This window comes from Rattus norvegicus, chromosome 13 (genome assembly GCF_036323735.1).
Source record: "Rattus norvegicus strain BN/NHsdMcwi chromosome 13, GRCr8, whole genome shotgun sequence".
NCBI classification, from domain to species: Eukaryota; Metazoa; Chordata; class Mammalia; order Rodentia; family Muridae; genus Rattus; species Rattus norvegicus.
This window is the reverse complement of record NC_086031.1, coordinates 103,480,206-103,497,537: the sequence shown is the minus strand read 5'-3', so window position 1 is coordinate 103,497,537 and position 17,332 is coordinate 103,480,206. Positions and strand designations below refer to the sequence as shown.

Genomic DNA, 17,332 nt, shown 5'->3' with positions numbered 1-17,332 from the left:
ACAATTGTATTTTAAACACAAAATTGTGTTCTTAGCACATTACCTAGGGCACTGCAGACGCTTGGCAAGTGGAAATGGCCCCGACAGTAACTACAGTTCCCTTTCTGTACCACAGGGACCTTCTACCAATACTAGATTCATCCCCCCGATGCTGTTCTTGGTTCTCACCCTGACTGCATCTGTGATTAACTAAAAGCCAAGCCGCTGGGTACACTCGTGAGGGGCTTTTCTTAGGTAAAACACTTAGGAAACTCCACCTTTAATTCAGAACTTTTGAGGTGAGAAGATCCACCTTAAATGTGGGCAGCGTCCCGGTGGCTGCCCATACAAAGACCAGGGAAGAAGGAAGCTCACTGCCTATTTGGCCTCACCCTTGCTGGCAAGTTCATTCCTTCACTGGCATCAGGGCCTAACTCTCTGGGCTTCCGGCATATACTGAAGACCAGCCAGTATAGCCAGCCTCACGTACTGGACAACTATGACTGGATTCTTGAACTTTCCAGTGGTAAATAGCCACTGTTGGACCTGCTGGACCAAGCCTGAGAGCCACTCTAAAAATCTGTCTGTCTATCTGTCTGCCTAAGTATCTATTTACTGATGTACCTATGTTATCTATGTAGTTATATTAATCTATATACCCATCTGTCTGTTCATCCATCCACCCATCCATCCATCCATCCACCCATCCATCTATCCACCCATCCATCCATCCATCCATCCATCCATCCATCCATCCATCCATCCATCCATCCATCTATCCACCCATCCACCCACCCACTCACCCATCCATCCACTCACCCATCCATCTACCCACCCATCCATCCACCCATCCACCCATCCATTCACCCACCCATCCACCCATCCATCTACCCATCTTCACTCTATCAGTTCTGTTCTTCTAATGAACCCTGGCTAATACAAGCCTTATCTCTCAGCCTCATAGTTTACAAACCATTTGTTATTCCCAGAGTGACTTTTGTTCCAGAAGCTTCCACCTGTCCTCGCTAACATCCTTATCACTCTGGCGGCCTCTTCATGTGCGAATATAAAAGGTGAACACACAGCCACTGGGTGCTGCTCTCTTCCCCACTGGCCCATGCTTAGGGGCTGGGTTAAAGCAACATCGCCCCTCAGCACCGAATCATCTGACGTTTCACTGAGGTGCTCCTTGACACAGACGTCCAGAAGCCTTTTCCTTAAAGCATATGTGGTAAGCGCCATCTGATTTCGTTTATTCTTTGGGGTTCCGGTGGCTGACAGCTTCATCAGATTATAGCCCGAGAGCAGTTTTATGAGACAAAGGTCAGAGGTCACACACTGGTCCAGTGAGCATGACTGTTACGCGCTTCCTTTTCCAGTCCCCTCTGCACAGGCAACTCTACCATGAAACCAGTGTCATCTAGCAAATGGTGTCCAGGGAGCAGAGTTCAGACTTGCTGAAAACCCTCTCTCAGCTCTGAGAAACCCAGCCGAGATAGCATGCTATGTACGGTGTACCCATACATGGGTGAAGAGGGGGTGGATTCTTTTTTTCACATGGGAACAAAAACGTGTCTCTTGCACAATTTCGGTAGCGTGAGCTGTCTCTGATGGAAGGATGAGGTTACTTCTCACCGATATTTGATGCATCAGATCACCTTGTGCCATCATCGTCGTGAGCCGACATGCTTAAGATCTGGCCTGGAAACTCCACAACACGGCTTGTGCTACCTCGGGGTCCCCCCGCCACCTCATGCTCCCTGCTCAGCTGTGTTTTGTTACGGCTTTAGCAGAGCACCGACGGATGTGTTCCCACAGTCTGGGTCTGGTATTGGATGACACTCGGGCTGATTTTGGTGGTTTGAGCAGACCGGTAGGGGGTTATGCAAACCAGAGTAGTTTTCCTTCCCAACAGTAAGAAAACATGTTAAGAGTTTCTGCTGATGGTCAAGGCACCTCTCTCCCCTCTCCCTCACTCTCTTCTGCTGTCCCCTTTGCTCCGCACTCTACTTCTTGAAGTTTGCTGTCGCTTTTATGGTCTCTGATTTAATTGCTTTTTTATCTCAGTAAACCCCCCCCAAACTTTACTCCAATTTCCCCCTCTCCCCTTTTCTATCCCAACCCACTGAAAACAAACCAGGTCATAAAACCGGTATCATCCCTAATGTCAGAGAGAGAGAGAGAGAGAGAGAGAGAGAGAGAGAGAGAGAGAAGAAAAGATAATCAATGCAATTATATAAGGTGAAAAAAAATCAAGTAAATGCCGGTATGGCCCGGGGCCAGCGGTTCGTCTGTTTGTGTTAATAGGTTCCAGCCATAGTGCACCAGGCACAGAACGGCTGCTTGCCTGCCACTGTGCTTAGCAAGCACATGAGCTTAAAAACCAGCTTTGACCACGGAGATCTCTTTGTCCTTTCAGGAATGGAAAGCATCATGAACTTCAAAGCACACGAAGCCTGATTTGAAAATAAAGTTTGTGCTCCTGCTGCTGGGGCCATCGGGTGGGTCTTTAAGTCGCACAAGGCACACGGATGATTTGTGTGTAAGCAGTGCGGCAGCCGCCAGCCAGTGAGAACGAACAGCGCTAGCAACTTTGATAAGCCCACTCATGAGGAAGGCGCGTCTGTCTTTTAAGTTCCTTGGAACAACTGGGATATGATCCCTCGTTTTAATCAGGGTTCTCTTCCTGGACTAAACTGCAAAAACAGAGTACTTGAGTAGTGCATTTCGCTTGCACAGAGCAGCGTTTGTTCATCTTGAGTGTTTTTGGACAGGAAATTGATCTACAGGGTAACATTCACACACAAATAAGAAACAGTATGGGACGGTGGCTTGTCAGGACAAGTGACTCTGTTTTGGACATTACGGACAAGAAACCTTGGAGGAAGAACAACGTTAAAGATCAAAAGCATGACAAGTCCTGATGAAAACACCCCCAGATGATGAACCCACGGGCGAAAAGGAGCGTCTACCGTGAGTATCTTTGCTGGAATCGAGTGTCTTGTTTGTTTTTTAAAACATTTTGGGCATGCTGAGCAGATCTATGAGCGAGTGTTCGATGCAGAGTCTTCATTTACAGGCTAGTGCATAATTAAACTCGTTGGCTCCAGCCGAGGGTTTGATGCTGGAATGCCTTCCATGACTCTGTAATATTGGAGGAAACTGCAGGTTGATTTAGGAGAGTCTTGTACAGTAGACATGCCACACGGAACTTTATTATGAAATGTGTTTTTCTGGCAATGCCTAGTCAGTCCATCAATGTATATCTACCCAACGATAGTTATTACTTTGTTGACTTCATGGGGCTAATCCCATAATCAAAGCACGAACGTATTGAGATTCACCCAATGCTATCCGGATTTAGGAGAGAAACTGTACTATTTTCTGAGTAAATGTTAAGTTTACCTATTCTGTCTTCCTATGGGGAAGAGGTGTTTAGACTCTGGGACTGAGCAAAGAGAAAGTGTCCCTGCATAGAGTAGACTTGTTTGGGACTGACGCCTGGATTCCTTTTATGATTCCCAAGTTTATGTCCACAATGTTCAACAAGTCCTCCTGAGACTAGGGCTTCTCGCATCTCAACGGAACTGACATGCTCTTCCAAAGGCGCCAAGCCTTTGGAAATGAGCTCTACGCAGAGATTAAATCTAGCCCTACTCTTAGAGTCTATCACAGAGTAGATAGGTAGAGAGAGATTCAGTAGAAAGCTGAGGGAATAGGAAGAGCTATCCCGATTCACTCTGTAAATTCATTCATGAGTGTGATTGAACTGCACGTTCCAAAGGATTATATAATAATGGAGTCGCAGTATTGCCTTTATTCAGTAAGGGGCTCCTTTAAAAGTCAAATTTTGAGTTTGTTTGCCACTTTGGTTAGTCTTCTTCTGATTTATTATTTCTTTGGAAGGGCATCGCCTGGGAGCAGCCCAGTCTGTAGCATAGCATAGTTTCCAGTCAGTATGTAAGGTCCTGATACGTTTCTGTGTGTGGGAACACGGGATAAGTTAGCATGTTGGGACCTCCCTTTGCTGAGGCTGAACAGACAGCTGAGATGCTGGCTATGCCCTTCATTGGACTGATCATCTTTTGCGTGTGAAAAGAAACGGGGAGATGAATGGGTAAAAAGTCCCTCGGAGTGGCAAGAGAAATGGGATGAGAGCCGTAACCTCAGCTCTGCACTTACCACCATTACAATGCCAGACAGCACTCTTCTAACATTCTGGTTTTCCCTCTGGCATACTTGGCCTTCTCTACCACAAGCAGGAAAGAAGAATGCTGTACATGTGTTAGAAGACGGCTTAGGATCCTTGGGGTAGGATCTGACAACAGCCGTAACTGAGCCATAGTTGTCGGTAAGGTGAAATGCTTTGGGATAATTACAGGTAGCTTGGCGGGTAAGCTTAAATTACGACATGGGTAACATCATATATAAAAATGGCTAGGCTTAAATTATCCCTTCAATAGTTGAGTCAACTTAGGCGTGGGCTTCACAGGTCCTGTTACCAGGTGGAAATTCTAACTAGAGTAAGACGGTCCAGAGCAACAACCTGGCAGTTCTCTTAGGAATTAGTACTTTTTCAGGCTGGAGTCATCTGGAATTGTTATACAGACTTCTGGGACCTCAATCAAGAAATGATGCAACATTCGACAAGTTCTAACACTGCCTGCCCTCTGTGAGGAAAAGGAGAGAGAGAGAGAGAGAGAGAGAGAGAGAGAGAGAGAGAGAGAGAGAGAGAGAGTGCATTGATTAGGCTTTTACAGGAGAGGCCAAGCAAGGGACCGTGGTTCTGAAGATTTCCACCCGGAGTCAGGAACATGAGTTCAAAGCTAGTCTTGGCTGTTCAGTGCAAGCCAATCTCATTCACACCTAACAACATGACAACAAAATTGGGGGTTGTCTCCCACTGGAGAAAGTGAGTGTAATCTAGCATTCAAGAGACGCCTCTGGAAGCAGTTTAGTATCAAGGGATGACCCTGGAAGTAGTCTAGCATCAAGGGATGACCCTGGAAGCACTCTAGCATCAAGGGATGACCCTGGAAGCACTCTAGCATCAAGGGATGCCTCTGGAAGGAGTGTAGTATCAAGGGATGCTTATAGATAGAAGTAGTCTAACATCAAGTAACAGTTAGGTACAGGTGATAACTGATGTTTCTGCAGCATGTTTTGATTTTTCCAGGCAGGAGTACTGTGTCAGAAGAAGATATACGTGCAGAACAGTACAATGTCTATAGTACTAGGAGGGGTGAGTGTTTACCACTGGGGGGTTTGGGTGTAAAAGAAGGAGAGTCAGGTATTTTGAGTCAAGGCAACTAACCATGAGTTAGAATTCCAGGCCCACCACTTGTAAACGCTATGTCTAGCGTCTCATATGTAGAATGAGTTAATACATCTTACCTCCTATACTTGCAATGGTTAAATTAGATCATCGTGTTGGTTGTCTGACATATAGCAAGTGTGTGATAAGATGTTTAAGTTATATAGATTTCAGGAAGCTTTGGAATTCGGGGTCTGGTAATTGACAGCCCCAATGCTTTGATTGTACTGAACACTAGCTATGATGCGAGCCGACAGAAATCTCTGTTTTCTGAATGCCACCAGCTGACACACAAAAAATGTCAAGCGAAGAACAGCCAGGAGTGGTGGTTCAAGCCTGCCATTTTTGCTCTTGAGGAACTGAGGTAGTAAAATCATCTTTGGTTCCAAAACAGCTCAGACAGCAGGATAGGACCTTTCCTCAAAAACGGAGCAAACCCAACAGAACGAATAAGGAGGTGAACTAAAAGCAATGGTGGTTTTTCCTGCCATTTTCCAAGTGAGGGTCAAAATCCACTTGTTTATGGCCTTTGATGCTTGTAAGGCCATGAAGATACTCACTCACCAGTTGATACTTAATTTCTCCTTCGGATGTTTGCATGTAGCTTGCCTGCTCATCTCAGAAAACCCACTGTAGCAGACATTCTCAGCAGAAGTGGACCTTCTGCAAACTCAAGGGCTAAAAATGTCTCCTATGGCATCTTTCCACAGCGCCTGCAAAAAAGCAAAGATTTCTGGGAGTAACTTATTTTGATGATTTAATTTATCGTGTCTACTTGTTCCAAGCACACGTGCAAAGCACTTGGGCGGGACCGGAATTCTTGCATTGCCACTTAGATCCCACATTCCAGATAGGAAATAACCCAGTGGTTGGAATGATCAATCGGGAACATCAATGGCATTTGGACATGGCCGTTAAAATGTGGTCTTGCATCTGGGTAGCATTGTTTTCTTTCCCACAAACGTCTGCATTTCCGAGCTTGTTTTTTCTCATTCTCATTGTGGGAATGGAGGCTGTGCCTCTTCTCCTGCATAGGGTATATAAACACAAACATGAAGCAGGAGACTGGGTAGGAAGCAGTGAAACTTAGCACAGTGTGGGATTTGTTTAATGGCTTCGTGATCATCTCCGGTTTGTACTCAGGAGTATCTCATTCATCTCCCGCTCTCACACATTATTAAGAGTTTTGAACTTAAACACTAACTTTGTGCCACACCATTCACAAGGCCCACCCCACCAGACAAGAAAGATGATACAGTGTAACTGGGTTCAGCCATGGCCGAGTGTCTGAATTCTTTGTCTCCTTTACACAAGGAGGTTGAGGGTTTCTGTGTCTATTCATTTGTTTGTTATTTTGTAATTCCTGTCCTGGTCCATAGGCCCCAAGTAAAAAAGCTGCGGTCCTCATTACTATTGCCTGCTTCCTAGAGTACATACCCATCGGGCTTGCTGACTGACTGCTGAGGGAGTAGAGATTCCAGCACTCCTCCCAGCCATTTGTGTGCAAGCCTGCCCATTGCATGTGAGACCTCAGGAAACGGTGGAGGATGTAGGCTGGGGGAAGTTGAGCCTCTATCTCTTCAGCATGGAGATGCTATCATCCAAGTGAGGTGAAGACTCGCCTTGGGGCCATTCATGCTCCTCTAGGCAAACCCTCTTCTATGCTCTCTTAAGTAAGCTCATAAGCTCATTGGCTCCTGAGGTCTAACTTGGGCAGTAATATGTTTTGATTCGTTGTTGGTACCTTTTGAAAGACAGTAGACATTCTATAGTACTCACAAAGAAAGGAATCATTGCAACAGAGCCCTGGCTGTCTTTTCCTCAAGGGTGCCATGACATAGAGTTGGACAACTATTTAGTAAGCACATTTCTGTGATCCTATCGTAAGTGGGTAGTGACGGCCACAGCTGGCTGTCTGCCCTACAGCTCCTCAGACACTGATTGACTGCCTCTCATAGGGTTAGATTCTGAGGTTCATGTCATAGACCTCCTGATAATTTCAGTCTAGCAACTGAATGTCTTCCTCTGCTAGGCTGTGGGAAATGTAGTTCACACACGCAAGAGAAAAATAGGAACTGGTCATACAGCAGGGGCTGAATATCTCACACAGATTAACAACTGGTGATTTTGAATTTATACTGTCTATGCTATAGTCTCTGCATGCATGTGTGTGAGAGAGACTTGTGTCTTATGGAGACCCCATGACATTCTTTCCTCAGCTGACATCCATCCCAAACTTTTTAAAAAATACTGGCCTGGAGCTAAGTAGGTGAGACTGGCTAGTCAGCAAGACAGGGATCTGCCTGTCTCTACCTCTCTAGCACTTGGATTACAAACATACAACCATGCCTAGAAATTTAAAAAGTTTGTATCAGTTTTAACTATGTGTATCTCTCTCCCTCTCCCCTCTCTCCCCCTTCCTTCCCCTCTTCCTCCCCCTCTTTGTGAGAGGGAGATAGAGAAGGAAAGGGAGAGGGAGAGAGAGGAAGAGGGAGGAAGAGAGAGAGGAAGGGAGAGGGAGAGGGAGAGGGAGAGGGAGAAGGAGAGGGAGAGGGAGAGGGAGAGGGAGAGGGAGAGGGAGAGGGAGAGGGAGAGGGAGAGGGAGACTCAGTTGTTTAAAAGGCCACACATCTCAGAATAGTTAAAAGATAAAGCAGCTTCACTTCTAAAAACAAATATTTACAGGGCATGATGATGTGTATCATCTTGTAAGGTCATTTGAGGCCTGAATATCTTCATTTCCTCTGAAAACTTCTATTCAAATCTTTGCATATTAAAAAATAACCTGGAGTTCTGTGGGGGTTTTTATTGATGGTTTGAGAGTTCTTTCAAAGTTGAAAATATAAGTAAGCCCCCTAACCCAAAGTTATGAAATTTTCTTTGGTGTTCTTAGAATGTTTGTAATTGTAAATTTATAGTTTGCATTATAGTTTACACTCCACACATAGGTCCATGAACTACTTTGAGTTAGTTTTTGTGGTAGAGGTATGGATAAAGTTTTACACACACATATATGCATATATAAGCATGTACATACATGCACATACATATATACACCCCACACAGGTATACACACACATGCATACACCCACACATTCACATATCCCACACAGATACATATACACACATACACACACACACACACACACACACACACACACACACACACACACTCATCCACACAATTTCCTCTGCAAATTGGTAGAATTTGCCATTCTTCTGAGAGCCATTTCCAGTGCATTGGGCCCTGTTCACTGTGTATGATTTCTATAAAACTATATTCTTTTGCTTAATGCAGCTTTAGAATTTGTTCTGAAACCATGCAGTGTGAGTCCTCTAAATTATTCTTCTTCTCAAAATTAGTTTTCAAATTATTCACCATTCTGGGTCCTTCTTCTTTGTGTATATACTTGTAGGTGCATGTGTGTATGTTTGAGGAGCATGTGTGTGTATGTGTGTGTTTGTGTCTGTGTGTACATATGAATGTATGTATGTGTGTATGTACATACATACATATGTGTGTATGTATGTATGTGTGTGCATGTGTGTGTAGCATGTATCTACATGCATAGGAATCATCCTCTATATCCCTTATACCTTGTGCACCGAGGCAGGGTCTCTCAGTCAAACCCAGAGTGTGCTAGTGTGGCTAGCCTTGCTAAGCCAAGTTCTGTGAGGATACTGACTCCACCATAGGAGGCTGGGATTGCAGATGGGCTGCTAGCCCCATGTGGCACTGAGTGGCATCTGGAATCCTCCCTCTATCCTCCCTCAGGCTTCTGCTGTAAAGGCCTCATCACTGAGCCATCCCAGGCAAGTTTTCCAATTGACTTATTTACGCACACCCTGTGGGGCTATTGGTTGGGGTAAATGTTAGGATCGCATCAGTTTTGGGAGCCATCTCCTTCTCCTCCATCATCCACATTTTATGCCTTCCTTCTTCCGCATACTTAACTTGTTAGCTTTGCCCCTGAACATGCAACTTTTCAGAACTGTTGTAAATGGTCATCATCATGACTACATCTGGAATGAACTACAATCCAGACATGGAGGGCACACCTGTGATCCAGATCTTGAGGCTGGAAGACAGGCTTCTAACCTGGATCTTGACATGGAGATCTTGAGGCATAGTGGCTATGAAAACTTAGGCCCAGGCAAAGTACTACATGTCTTTAATCCCAGGAGACTGGGCAAGCAGATCTCTGAGTTCAAGGCCATCTTGGAACAAAGCAAATCCACATCCAGTGTGGAGTACACAGCTTTAATCTGGGCCACAGTGTTTGCTGGAGGCCTACGTGAGGACATTGGAAGAAGACTTACTTGCTAGCACATCTGTTGGAACCTACCTCTTTGGGATTCCAGTTTACACAGAAGAGCAGCTGAAACGACTAGCCACACGGGACTGAGTAACTACTAGATTCTTGGACTTCCCATTCAAGATGCACATTGCTGGGTTAATTGGACTGCAGACTGTGAGCCATTACAATAAATTCCCTTAACATAGAGACATCCCATAAGCTCTGTGACTCTAGAGAACCCTGACTAATACACAGTTCTCTAAAGCTTCTGTCTCCAGTATTCATCACCAACACATAAATAAGTTGGGCTGATTTTGGTACACTAGCTGACACAGCCCTGATGAGCCTCGCTATTTCTTAACGCCTAGCAACTTCCCTTAAGATGTGATTTAGGTTATTTTTAATATTGATCTTCACTGTGACTTTTCTGTCTCCCTTCCCAGAGTGTGGCGGCCATGTCTTTACTTACCTTGCTGCACCGGTGAGGGGCTTCTCTACCGTGTTGAACAGGAGCATGGTGAATCAGTGGCTTTGCCTTGTTTCTGATCTTAGTAGTATAGATCGCTGGCCTTTATCCTTCAACATGAAGTTAGTTAGAGGTTTATATAGATGGACTTTATCGGATTAAAAAACATCCTGGTTTACCCCTGAGTTTGTTAAGAGATTCATTGCTAAAGATTGGCTTCTCTTTATTAATTTAAACTAAGCACGCAATTGCCGTTAGTATAGTCTGAGACTCTTGTAAGGAAATTTGTGAGATATTTTAGAAGTCATTAATAGCCTGACGCCATTCAACAAAAAGGCAGTGTGAACAAGGAAAACTTTATACCAATCTCTCCCATGCTTACATATGAAAAAAAAATGAGTAGTGAAAAAAATTAGCATGCTCATGCAAATACAAAGTGAGTTGAGAAACTGCATCTATCCAGCAACACCTCCCATTCATACCTCCTTGTTTATAGAAAAAGAAACCTGCCTATAAGTATTTCTGTAAATTGATAAGGCCACGTCCCTTTGGCATATCCCTCGTCATCCTGTGAGGCCAAATGGAATTGAGAGAGCCAGAGAAAGGATTTTCTAGGCTGGATGGAAACCAGGCTCTACATAGTTGAGAACACTGAAGTCACTCTGCTTGTATGATGTCAGAGTGTCATATAAAGGAAGCAGAATCGGCTGCTCCTTGTGGTCATCCATTACCTCTGACTCTTGTGATCTCTCTGTCCTCTCTTCCACAAGGCCCCTGAGCCTTTAGAGGAAGGGGTATCACACAGATATCCCCATTCGGGACTGAGTGTTCCAAAGTCTCTCATTCCCTATGCTGTGACTATCTCTGTGCAAACCACTGTCTACTGCAAACCAAAGCTTCTCTGGTGATGGCTGGTAGATGCAGGGACGTCCGGGTAAAAATCAGAAGTCACTGGGAGTCAGTGTAACGCTCTGTCCATGTAGCAGATGCATAGTAAGTAGATGTAAGTTCTCAGACCGTGGACTTTCTCACCACAGACTCCTGGACCCAGTACCAGTCTGTAGTATGATTTTTCAACTTGTGGAGCAGGCCTTAAATGCAAGTGGAAAGTGGTTGGTTACCCCAGTGACATTTGGGCCACTGTTGCACCAGGAAACCTGTCTTGCCAGAGTGGTTGTTACAGAAGTCACAGCTGGTAAAATCAGTGCTTATTTTTCTTCTCCTGTAGTGCTCACAGGACCTTTCAACACTGTGGGAGCTAGTTAGTATGGAAGAGGCTTCTGGGTGAGTTCCAGCTTGATTTCTTCATGTTTTATGACTTAAGTATATGGCGTCTTCAGCAATAGGGTCTTATTGTCAAGTTCTGAAGGGTATCCAAGAACATTGGCAATAGTTCGTAATGTTTCGGGACTCTATAGGACCTCACTGGTCAACAACTGCAAAAGAGGTAACCCATGTGTGTGACACTGGGCTTTTTATTAGTGTGTAATGTCTGGTAAGGGTATTGCTGCCCTTGTAGGTTAACTTCATTTAAACTCTTTTAGTATATACATATGCATATCTTTTAGGATATTTCTAGAGTAATATATTTTTATATAAACTTTTAAATGTCTTTAGTGTTAGGATATTCCTCCCAACATTCCCTCCTCTACTCTGTCCTGCTCTGGGATATCTTTTTAAAGACACTTTGTGTTGTCAACTCTGCTAATCATGTTTGGGGAAAAACCCAGTGATTAATTTTTCAAGCTTAGATCCATTATTAGGAACGAAGGGTTAACTCTGACTACAAAACCGTTTAGAGTCTTTTCTCAAGTGGTTTGTAAAATCAGCAGAATCCCGAGGATAACTCTTGTTTCCCTATGTCTGTGAACTACCTCAGAGCCAGTTTCAAAAGAATCCTGTGAAGACCCAGGGGCTCCTCAGCGTGCTATTTGGAGCACAGCCCTCTTTGGGTCTTTGGGACGTGTGAAGTCTAGAATGTTTCCTTTCTTCCTTGTGCTCAGCTCCCACACATTGTCTCACTAAGAATGGAGAATCCAAATGTAACGCGTGAGAGAGCACCTGGGGCCCCATTTGGTAGACACCCTGCTCCGACTAATCCGTTCTTCTGTTGTGATCAACACTTTTCAGTATGGCCAGTGAAACAATGTTTTCATTTTCAGTGATCCAACATCCTGAAAGAAGCATAGGTTGCACTGGGGAACAATGGTTGGATATTATACATTAAGAATTTCTATTTGTCACCTGCTGTGACAGTCTTGGTCACTAAGTCCTCCCATGTTCTTGTGTCCACCTTGCCTCTCATGTCAGCTCTCTTCTGAGCACCTCGTGGGACAAGAGAAATACGTGCTGTCTTCTTACCATTCAGGGTCCCTAGGGTGTTTTCGGACGTGGTCCCAGACCAGGACAAAGCTGGATCTCTTTGGTGGGCATTGATAGTCATCCACTCCCTTGTGCAGCCGGACACAGGATATTTGTAAGAATCCAGTCACCTTGCTGAGTGCTCTGGAGGAGGTTGCCGTCAGAAGCACTCCCTACCCTGCTAACCTGCCTGGAGGCTGTAGGGCTAGCCATGCCTGACCCAGGATTGAATGGTTCAGCATCTGTTCCCAAGGACACAGGAACTTTTGAAAACTCCTTTCTCCTTAATTTTTTTCTCTCGTCTTACCTGTGTCACCTTTGTCTTTTCTGAAACAGAAAAGACAAGATTCTAAAGCTCACACACTGCCCCTTGGTTGAGAGTTTGCGGAAGAACTTGAGGTTCTGAGACTTGTAACAGCCAATGGCTCACTTCTATGTTCTCCCTGGGGGACTGTGAGTCCCTGAGTGACTTTGTTAGTGGGAGAGGGTCGTGTGAAAGGAGAAGAATTACTAGAAACGAAAGGAGACCTAGCTGAGCTAGGCAGTGCCTGAGTACAAACAAGATGTCTATTAATACATAGCTTTCTGCAGTCTATGGATTTGGAGACTGAAGGCGGAGGCCCTAAAATGGGAGCTTTGGGTTTCAAAGGAGTTATAGCCAGTGTGAAGCATTGTTGTAAATCCCTTCCCCCAAATCTATCCCTAATTTTAGTAACTTTCTCTGAGGCCTAGTAGTTGATTTTTTTTTTTTTTATCTCCCACTTCATGATCAGATAGGAAAGAATTTCTTCTTGGAACTCCACAAGCTCCCTGGGCACTAGCCAGCTCGCTCCTGCGATGCCTCCCTGCCCACCTCTTTTGACAAAGCCGACCCTGCTCTATTCCCCAAAGCTGAGCATGTCAGTCCAGTGAACCCTCCATGAATCATCTTTAAAAATCTGTCCTCTGGCTATAAATATGTCAACCTCAGTATCTTTATAGTTTGAGTGGAGTTCTGTTGAATGAGCTAGACAATGGGAAGACGTGAGAGCATTTAAGTTGAGGATAAGGCCATCCTGGCCAATGACTGCATGCCCTAGTTAGCAAGCCTGGCTATGCCATGCACAGACCTGTCGTTTCACAGCTGTGGCAACTCAACATCTATCAACCAAAGAGTACCTTTTAGTAAGCAACAAATTTTTAAATTGGATTCGATGTCTGTTTTCACCAAAATCAGATATGATACTGGACTATCGCAAATCTAAAAAGAAAAAAAATGATTTATTTGCTAGCAAAGCATTTAGCTTCATAAGTAAAACAAAACAAAACAAAACAAAACAAAGTGGAAATGAGATGGCTCGGCGCCATGCTGATTCCGACGTGGTGGTGGCTGCCATCTTGGTAATGCCTCCCTACTTAACGCTGTGGATTCTGTGTCTTCCCACTACTGCATTTGGTTGCTTGGGATATTCTTGTCACTAAGACTCTCATGGTTGGGGGATTTTCCTTCTCGGTCTCCTTTTGGATGGGACATTTATTTTGCTTCTGGTAGAGAAGTGGCATGAATACCCCAAGGTATTGAGACTCGGGTGGGACAAGTACTCTGCCAGGAACCGAGCTGGCAAGGAGCACTTGGGAGCTCACTGGAAGCCCTGGGCATCACACTGAGACTCGGCATTCTCTGGACACGCTTGTATGGGTGAGTAAGGACTGTGAGACTTGGCATAGAGAGAAGGCATTCTGGGAGTCCAGGAGTGCCCAGCATCTCAGGAGCCCCATCCACTCACACAATGGGTAACAGGTTCCTCTTCCCAGCAGTTCAACTGCACAAGCCCACACAATCCCCTAGATTACAGCCCTGTTCTCATGCAGAAAGGCTTGCACTAGCCCGTGTTCCCAAGGCACTGTGTTTGAAGATGCCATGCTGTTCTCTGTTTCTTAGCTGCGCCGTGTTCGTCCCATAGTCAAAAATCTCTTCTGAACGGAATGGCCCCTCCTTCATGAGAGACTGTGCGCCTGCATTTCCACGAACCACACGCTACTTAAACTCCAGCGTCTGTTGGAAAATGAGGAAAAGTCTCAGTGCTTTGTTAATTTTTTTCTCACAGTTTTTGAGATTAGTTTTCTTTTTCTTTTAAAATATGTTTCAGGGACACATTAAAAACGCAAGTCGGAGGCGGGGATGTGGGTCAGTTGGTAGAGCACTCACCTAGCTTGTTCCCAGCTCAACCCCCCCCCCCCCCGCACCTTTTAAACAGGCGTCTTAGTGCGCAGCTGCAAGCGCAGTGCTTTGGAGGTGCAGACAGGAAGAGCAGATCGAGACCCGACTGGGCTGCACGCGTCCTAGCTTAAAACCAACCACCAAACAAATGAATGGTACCCAAGTCAGCCATTATCATCTTCATATGTATCCTCACTCTCCAAATTAGAGCTCACAGAGTAAAACCTGTGTGCAGTTTTCTTTTTGCTCAAATATATACATATGCACACACGATGTTTTATTTTTTTCACCGGAACAGAATCGGCACACATGCACCACGCCTAACTTGTTTGGACCGACGCAATGTCCTGCATATACATTTGCTGAGAGGCAATGTGTCTGGTGGCAATGGGCTGTGATTTCGAGTTTACCTAAGCCCTGGGGCAGAATAATTGTGTAATTTTGTGAAGGTTATCCCATCTCTTTGTTTGCTAAGTGAGGATAACAACATTCCAAACCTCATGGTGAGGTGGGAGAGGCTGAGGAAATGAGTACATAAAGCTCTAGGCGCACGCACAGCAATGAGGGCCACTCTCGTTACTTTGGAGGCCGGAAGGACATCCATGTGCTTTTACACACGTGGGATTTCTGTGATGCCTTGGGTGTGAATCATGCTCTCTCTTCTTCCTCCTTTGCTCCTAACTCCATCTCTTCCTTCCCCTTTATTTCCTCTTTTATAAGAAAAGGATTTATTTTTATGCCTGAATACATACACACATACACATATATGCATGCATATGCAGTGTCCACAGAAGCGAGAAGAGGGTGTTGCATGGAATTTCTCGTGTTAGAGTTGCAGATGCATGTGTACCACATGAGAAAGTCTTGGAGAGCCAGCCAGCAAGTAGCACTCCTCTGTGGCCTCTGTGTCAGCTCCTGCCTCCAGGTTCCTGTTCTGACTGCCTTCAAGGATGAGCTGTAATGTGGAAGCTTAAAGCAAACAAACTCCCGGGTTGCTTTTGGCCACAGTGTTTCATCCCAACAATAGAAACCCCCGTTAAGACCTGTGGCGATTGCTCTCCCCACCAACCTTCCCCTGTCTCCACATTATCTCTGTTCTCCCACTTGCTAACCTCCCCAGATATCTATGTTCACATCTATTCATTTTGTTTTGTGACATTGTCTTAATCAGGGTTTCTACTCCTGCACAAATGTAATGACCAAGAAGCAAGTTGGGGAGGAAAGGGTTTATTCAGCTTACACTTCCAAATTGCTCTTCATCACCAAAGGAAGTCAGGAACTCAAGCAGGTCAGGAAGCAGGAGCTGATGCAGATTGCAGAGGCCATGGAGGGATGTTACTTACTGGCTTGCTTCCCGTGGCTTGCTCAGCTTGCTTTCTTATAGAACCCAGGACCACCAGCCCGGGGATGGCACCACCCACAATGGTCACTAATTGAGAAAATGCCTTACAGCTGGATCTCATGGAGGCATTTCCTCAAGGGAGGCTCCTTTCTCCGTGATAACTCCAGCTTGTGTCAAGTTGACACACAAAACCAGACAGTACAGACATACTCAGTTTAAGCAGGAGAGCGTGTGACCGCAGGTTGAGAGCCATCTATTGGAGTCTCTGGGCTCAGCAGTGCATATACAGCTGGTAGACAGTGATGACCCCTGTCCTAGAATCTATCAACAGCCAATGGTTCAGGGGTAAGGGGGTGCCCTTCCTTCGCCCAGTTGTTGACTGAGCCAGTCTTATGAGTCGCTGTGAACTGATCCTTGGGTGAAGGCATGGAGTCTTGAGAATGGTATCTTACAGTTCTTCATCCCGTCTTTGTCTCTTGGTTGTTTTTATCATTGCTCCCAGCAATGGCTTCTGTTATCCCAAGTCAGCAGAGATGTTTTGAGAGTTCCCTTTGCATACACACCTTTGCTGGCACGTCTGGACTTATATCTATTCTCCAGTGTTTGCCCGTGTGTCCCAGAGTGGGGTTGTGGGTTTTAAATGTTTGTGATTCTTCCTTGTAATACATGTTGCCAGACTGTCCTCTAAAACAGCCCCAATTTCGATTTATATTTCTACCCAAGATACGTCTATGCCCAAGATAAATTCCCCTATGTCCCCAAGATAAATTCTCCTATGTCCCCAGGCTCTGCCGCCACTGGATCTGAAAGTCCTGCTGTGTCTTTCTTACTTCAGCTTCCACTTCCTGTCAGTAGATATGGAAAACAGCTCTGCGTATGTGCTGGCCGTTTGGTTTTTCCTGTCTCTGAACTGTTTACATTTGTTGCTTGTCTCTCCGTTAGGCTGTCAGTTTCTTGTTAATTTGTAAGGTTCTCTTCCTATAATTATAGCTCTTAAATCCCGAGCTGTCATCCACATTGCAAACATGTCTCTGGAATTCACCATTTGTTTAATATCTCTGTTTATACTAGCTTCTGCTATGCGATAGTCATTTGTTAGCCTCAGTTTGAGTCTTCCCCAGACATCCCAGTCAATGCCAATAGTACCTTACAGTTAGCGCTTTAACTCATTTTTCTGTTTTCCCTTCGGTTTGGGTTTTTGCTGTTGTTGTTGTTCTGTATCTGACCAAGGTAAGGAAGCTAACTCAGGATAGAAATCCTGCCCGGGTGTTGTTAAATGGAGCATCTTCCTCCCTTCCTGTAGTGGTAAATATTATTTTTTCTTTTCTTTTTCTTCGGAGATGGGGACCGAACCCAGGGCCTTGCGCTTGCT

The 17,332-nt window shown here is 45.0% G+C and overlaps 1 protein-coding gene across 1 annotated transcript in view; it reads left to right on the top strand.

Annotated features, from left to right (window-relative positions):
* The first annotated feature begins 2,851 nt into the window (after positions 1 to 2,851).
* Positions 2,852 to 17,332, top strand: part of Kcnk2 (potassium two pore domain channel subfamily K member 2) — a 197,300-nt gene continuing 182,819 nt past the window's right edge. Inside the window, 1 exon segment of the mRNA NM_172041.2 lies at positions 2,852 to 2,952. Coding sequence (NP_742038.2) covers positions 2,919 to 2,952 — 34 coding nt within the window. The 5' untranslated portion in view covers positions 2,852 to 2,918.